Here is a 6,856-nt window from a genome sequence, read left to right on the forward strand (position 1 = left end):
ACATTGCAGTAGTCTAATCAGGAGGTCGCCAATGCATGGACTACTGTGGCTACGTTATCTCTTTCCATAAAGGCTGTCACTGGTGCATCAGTTAAAACTGGTGCCAAGCACTCCAAATCAAAGAAACCTTTCCTGCCACCGCTTCCCTTTCATACCAGCTGAAGGAGGGATTTCCTTTCGCTGCACATGTTGGTGGCAAATATTTGCCTTTTAAGCACACCTCGTTCTGCAGAAGTGGCTTATCAAAGATAGCCTGTCCCTAGTTCTGCAGAATACTGCTATTTGCTGTTCGGGACTTTATGTTTCTTGATAACTCTCTGCTTGATTTTTAAAAAAATATAGAGAAAGGACCACAGAGAAGCATCATGAGTTTATCTGCTATTTGCAGAGGTTAAGAGAGTGTAGGGCAGGATTTGGGAATGAACAGAGGTTTTATTACAGGGATGCAAAACGAGGCATTGCTGTCCCAAATATTAATTCTGCCCCCTCCAATGAAAGCCCATGAGGTTGGATGGAAAGTTGGATGGAAACTGTAGTCTAACAGATCTAGACTAGATGTGTTAGAAATAATATTTTAAAATATTCAAATAAAATGGTAGAGAAAACGTGTTTGTCAAGTTCTGAGAAACCCTGATGGAATCGAGGATTGATGAGAATCTTCGCAGTTTAGGACATACTTAACACAAAATTCGCACATGGATGTTTTGTGGAGAAGACAGCATTTTCTGTGCAGGAAACAACATTTTCTGCACAGAAAATACGGTACTATCTCTGAACAAATATTGTGCAGAAAGTGCTGCTTCTTGAACAGAAAACACTGCAGCTTTCTTGCACAGAAAAAAAATTTTTCTGTTGCAATAGAAAGATAGATAGATAGATAGATAGATAGATAGATAGATAGATAGATGATAGATAGTTTTTGCACAGGAATATTATTTTTCTGAGCAGTTACCTGCACAGAAGGGGGAAAAGGTCTTCTGTGCAGTAAAATAACTCCAGCAGCTTGGATAGTTCCTTTAAAGTTCAGAATCCAGAACTCCAACGGCACAAGGAGGCACCATACTGAGTCTTATGAAGATGTGATATTTTTACGGTGTGATATTGAGAGGAACAAAACCAAGCCCATGGAAGACTTACCTGTTCCCATGATTATCTGGCGCAAGCAACCTCTCCACTGGGATGTTCCTCAGCCGGGTTTCTTCCCAGTGGAGCTGAAACTGGAAGAAAGATATGGCCAATGCATCCCGCTTTATAAATGATCCAGCACTTGGCCTCTGTATCCGTCCATCATTCAAGGTAGTGGTGTGATCTTCCAAAAACTCAGACCCAACACTCCTTGGTGGATAGTCTTTGGCAAAACCTTGGAAACTTTCCCCAAAATGTCTAACAGCACTGTCCCTCTGCCAACACTTTTTTTCCTCACATGAATTTTGAAAGATGTTGCTAGGATTTGGAGATCGTTGCATCATTCCACAATTAAATCCATGGCAGTTATCAACATACGGATGCAATAAAGCACCTGAACATGGGGATGAGGAATGTGGTTGAAACGGAATAGATCCCCAACTATTTTCTGGTGGTGGGTTTCTAATCCCTTCCTTCCAAGGAAATGGATGTTCTAGGGATGGCCCCTGGCCGTCTGGCATTGATAACTCCAATGCTAGCTTGGTCTGGCTCTTATTTAAATCTTCCTGGAGCACTTCAACCAAGATGTCCAGCTCCTCCATGCTTTTTAAGGCTGCTTGAGTATGATGCCTATTCTTGAAAAAGAAAAAGAAAGAAAATTTTGTGCCCTTTTATGCAACTTGTTCCAAAATGTCAAAAATTGTTTCCCGCCACCATCACATACTTGTTTATGTCTCCTTTCTGAGTAAGCTCTCTTTTTTTCTGCATGGGAAGAAGGACAAGACAAAAAAGCAATAAACAAAATTATTAAGCAACTCTTGGCATAAACTCTGTAATCTCAACTGACCCCACATATGAGATGTTGGCGAATGAGTTGTTTCAGAGCATGTTATGTATGAAGTCCTTTCCCTCGGAGTGTAGTGGAGTCTCCCTCCTTGGAGTTCTTTAAGCAGAGGCTGGATGGCCATCTGTCGGGGATGCTTTGATTTGGATTTCCTGCATGGCAGAATGGGGTTGGACTGGATGGCCCTTGCGGTCTCTTCCAACTCTATGATTCTATGATTCTATGATTTTATTCTCCTGGGATGCTCTGTTTGTGATCAGAAAGTCACCACTCTTCAAGAACAGTTTTTGAAGGGAGAGCTCTGTACAAAACTGCTGGCTTAGAATTTATTTGTATGTTTGATCCTATTAATCTGGGTCTCAATTGAGGTTGGGGTCCAATTGCTTTTAATTTAGAACAGCAATTCTATCAACACTGCAACACTTTGCATGGAAACATTGGAGATAGTGCATCGGGCATTTGATAGCCTTTTGATGCTTACATTTTCCCATTTGTGACTGTGTGATAGAAGTCATGTGTACGTGTGCAAATGTGGGGAAGACAGAAAGAAAAATGTGCTCATTTATATATGGGCTGAGTATCCCTTATCTGAAATGCTTGGGACCAAAGCATTTTGGAGTTGGGCTTTTTAAAATAATTTCAAATATGTATATAGCGTAATATGTACCTGAACTGTATTTGCAAGGCTGGAGAGAGACTAAGGGAGACATGAGGATGTGTGAAATGGTGTGAGGCATGGATTCACGCCAAACACTACAAATCTTTGATTCCTGCCATTTCAGGGAATCTCTCCAGCCTTGCAGATACAGATTAAGCATCCAAGGGACAAAGCCTAAGATCCCTTGCGATACTACAGGATAACTACAGGCTCCTGCATTGCTCACAATCCCTTGTGCTCTAAACAGTGTTTGTTTACCTGCTGTTCCTGAAGTCTTGGTACCTGCTTTCACTGATATTTCCTGCAGAAATAAAAATAACATTGACTAATAGCCAGCATGATGCAATGGTTTGAGCAATGGACTACGGCTTTGGAGATCAGGGTTCGGTTCCCGGCTCAGCCATGGAAACTGACTGGGTGAGCTTAGCGAGTCACACACTCTTAGCCCCAGAAAATCCTACGACAGGTACATTTTAGGGTCACTATATAGTGGAAATGACTTGAAGACACACAACAATAACAACAACATAAAATAACAGCTAAGTTCCTACATCTGGGAGGCATGGTATAAATTTACACCCACGGAGTTGTGTAGCAATGGCATGTTAGTGAACTGCAACTGACTGAGGGGACAATTGTGAAATGCATGCTTGCAATGTGTAATGGCACCATGTGTGCAATGGCGCAGCTTTTGAAACTCTGCTTGAGCAAAGTTCAACTGAATATGATCTTCTATTTGACTTGCTAACAGGATGCCAGATGATGCCAGCAACATCCTTTCCAGGCAAGAAGCCAATCTTCACAATTAGGAATGTGGTCCTGGGTCTTACCTTGGCATCAACCCCCTTGGAAAGCCGGATTTTCCGCAGCAACTCACGGACAGGCATTTTGACCCTTACACCCACATATTGTTTCTGAGCAGAGACTGAAGTGAAACCTGGAGGAGGTGTGGAAAGGCATAAAAGATTATGATCTAGAAGATGGACATTATAAAATCCATGCCATGATTCAAGTGATATATTTGGGGAATAGGAGAGAGAGCCTCTCATACTTCTGCAAAGGGAAGAGGATGCTTAAGACATCTAAAGACAAATGTATAATAATATTACTACAGGTTGAATTTCCCTTATCCAAAATTCCAAAATCTGAAATATCCCAGAACCCAAAACCTTTTTCATGGGTGGTTGAGAAAGTGATGCCTTTGGTTCCTGATGGTTCAATGTACACAAATGTTGTTTCAGGAACAAAAATCATTTTAAAATATTGTATAAAATTATCTTCAGGATAGGTGTATAAGACTTATATTAAATAAATTTTACGTTTGGACTTGGCTCCCATCTCCAAGATATCTCATGATGTGCATATATGCAAAGGCAGGTATTCCAAAATCCAACAAAATCTGAAATCCAAAACACCAGGTGTTTTGAAGGCTCAACCTGTACCTCTTTTCAGGGTAGCTGGAGGCAGTAAGTCTACACCTGGTTTCAGTCTTGGTTTGTAAAGGAGTTATGGGGGGGGGGGGTATTTTGGAGATCAGAGCCAGCATGGCATAGTAGTTTGAATGTTGGACTATGACTTTGGAGACCAGGGTTCAAATCCCTGCTTGGCCATGTAAACCCACTGGGTGACCTTGGGCAAGTCACACTCTCTCAACCTCAGAGTATGGCAATGGGAAACCCTCTCTGATGAAACATGCCAAGAAAAGCCTAAGATAGGCTCGCCGTAGGGTCTCCATAGGTTGGAAATGATTTGAAGGCACACAAAACACACATGTTTTGGAGCTAGGGTCCAGTACTTTGGTGAGCGACTTTATAGCAATAGCAAGACCCTAAGGTTCAGTCTTAAAACCCGGAACAGACTCATCACCCCTGTGACCTGGAAACTACCAGCCACTCCTGGGTTCACCAATCAATTAAAAAACCACCATCTTTCAGCACCTGATCTCAAGTCTGAGCAAACGTTCTCAATGGAGAGGACCCTGCTTAGGTAAAGACCACATGTGCCCAAAGGACAGTCATCAATTTGTTGTTGGCCATCAGGCTAGCTTTGTCTTATGCTAACCTGAGTAAGAGAGAGTGACTCCTGAACATCAGATGTCCTCTTCAGATATTGCAAACACAGGGCAGCCATGGATGCTTTGATGGAGTCAACCCGTTCATGTTGTGGCCTTTCCCTTTCCTTATTCCCTTTCGCTTTGAAACCAGTCCAAGTTCAGTTCAACCATAAAGAGCCCTAAGATCATAGTTTCCAACAATTAGCTAAGGATAAAGGTGGAAAGTGGGAGGTAGAGAGAGAAACTGGGACATTTAAAAAGCAATGCAAAAACTGGAACGTCCATCCATTCTGATTTGGCAGGGATAGTCCCAATAAATCTTCTATCATTTCACTTACTTACAAGTAGGCTGATATAGTCAAGGAAGCCATGGCTGCCCTGAGTTTGCAAGACCAGGGTTCTTGGAGGTTTCTGATTCCAAGGCTCATCCTAAGTCAAAGCTGACTTGATGGCAAGTAACTATAACAAAAGATACTTCTATGTTCTTAGGAACACTTTAGGGGGATTCCCTTCCAAGCGGAAAATCTTGCGATAAAAGAACAGTTGCAACATAGTTCATCTCCTAAGGGAAGAATCTGCTGGAAAGCTTTCCTGCACGTATCCCATTGAGGTTGCAGGAGAAATGCCACCACACACATACAAAATTGTTCAGGAATCAGTCTATTTTCCTGAATAACTGTCATTCATGTCGCAAAGTACGGTACCATCCAAAATCCTCATGTCGCAAACAAGTTTGGAAATGTTCTTTTGGATTCCAACTCCCAGAGTCCCCAGCCATGCTGGTTGGGGATTCTGGGAGTTGTCATCCAACTCTTCCCAAGTTGGCACAGAAAGGTTCGGACTCACCTTTCATAGATAGCGGCTCTGATGGCTTCTCCAGAGGCACATCCCTGCTTGAAGAATCCACACCACTGAACTCTGTTAACCCAGAGGCAGGTAAAGAGGGACTGTGCTGAAAATAACTTGAGGGGCTGGCAGTTTCCCCAGGGATAGGTGAGCCTTGATCTCCAGCATCTCCATAAGCCTCCTTGGCACATAGACTTTCTCTGAGCATTGGTTGTGGAGTCCTTTCAGCCATCATCTGCAGAGTTTCCATCATGCAACAATATATTTGCATCCCCCAGGAATCCTCTTCCTTGCTTCTTGCTTGCAGAAGAGGTGCATTTCACCTGCCCATACCTCCCAGTGCAAACCAAACTCCCACCAACTGGGAGGAATTCTGGATGGCACCCAGACTCAGGTTGTCTGCTCTTGGCGAGGAGGAGGAGCTGGTCGAGGCAACATCTTCCCTCTTTCTCTATTCAGGAGGGAGATATTTATAGCAGAGAGGGGGGAAAAAAGATCAGTCTGGATTATTACCTGTCAAACTCTCCCTGGAAACAGCTGCTTGGTGTTCACTGCTGGTTCCCTCCCTAGTTTTTTTATTTAAATCTGTGGTGCAAACTTGGAGAGAAGTTTGTTGTCAGTGAAATGAAGCCACTCCTTCTCTAGAGCCTGTCAATTGACAGATCACCTGAGCACTACAAAAAGGCACCGAAACCCAGCACTGATGCCCTTTAGACCAGGGGTTGGCCAGGGGTGACCCCAGTCAAGTCACACTCTCTCAGCCCCAGAAGAAACCTTGGCAAGAAAACCCCATGATAGGTCACCATAAGTTGGAAATGACTTGAAGGCACTCAACTAGAACAAAAGAGCAACTATAGGGGGGCTAGGAGGATGCATTGGACTTCCCCAGGAGAACCTGGATGCCTCTTCCCCACACAAATCCCCATCTTTTTTATCCCCAAAGCCCTTTAGGGGCCGTGGGGGCATTTTTGCCAAGTTTTTAAGCCCCTCCAATAATAATAATAATAATAATAATAATAATAATAATAATATATTTATTTATTTATTTATTTATTACCTGCCTCTCTCCCTATGGATCTAGGTGGGGAACAGGCAGCTGAAGAGAAAATCCTCTGGCTGACAGTTATCACCTAGTTTTCATTTGTTTTTTAAGCCCCAAAGAGGCTTTTTTTTCCCCATAACACTTTCATTACCAGCTTAGTTCCTTGACTTCCCAGGCTTTTCCTGGGTATAAAATGGCCCCAAATGTACAAAAAGATCCAATAGGTCCTCCAGCACTATTCTGTTTTTTGCTTCCACTGGAAGTTGAACACAGAGTAGCACTGGAGGA

General features: G+C 42.9%; 1 protein-coding gene across 1 annotated transcript in view; it reads right to left on the minus strand.

Annotated features, from left to right (window-relative positions):
- Positions 1–5,776, minus strand: part of LOC149306947 (uncharacterized) — a 29,486-nt gene extending 23,710 nt beyond the window's left edge. The window contains exons 1-6 of the mRNA XM_089538232.1: positions 5,527–5,776; positions 3,458–3,564; positions 2,886–2,928; positions 1,850–1,887; positions 1,389–1,760; positions 1,138–1,217 (exon numbers count right to left, since the gene is read on the minus strand). Of these exons, the coding sequence (XP_089394358.1) occupies positions 1,138–1,217; positions 1,389–1,760; positions 1,850–1,887; positions 2,886–2,928; positions 3,458–3,564; positions 5,527–5,776 (890 nt within the window). The remainder of the gene's footprint in view (positions 1–1,137; positions 1,218–1,388; positions 1,761–1,849; positions 1,888–2,885; positions 2,929–3,457; positions 3,565–5,526) is intronic.
- Positions 5,777–6,856: the final 1,080 nt, after the last annotated feature.

Source organism: Sceloporus occidentalis, unplaced genomic scaffold (assembly GCF_023333645.1).
Source record: "Sceloporus occidentalis isolate IW3139 unplaced genomic scaffold, rSceOcc1.0.p SCAF_9, whole genome shotgun sequence".
Lineage (NCBI taxonomy): Eukaryota > Metazoa > Chordata > Lepidosauria > Squamata > Phrynosomatidae > Sceloporus > Sceloporus occidentalis.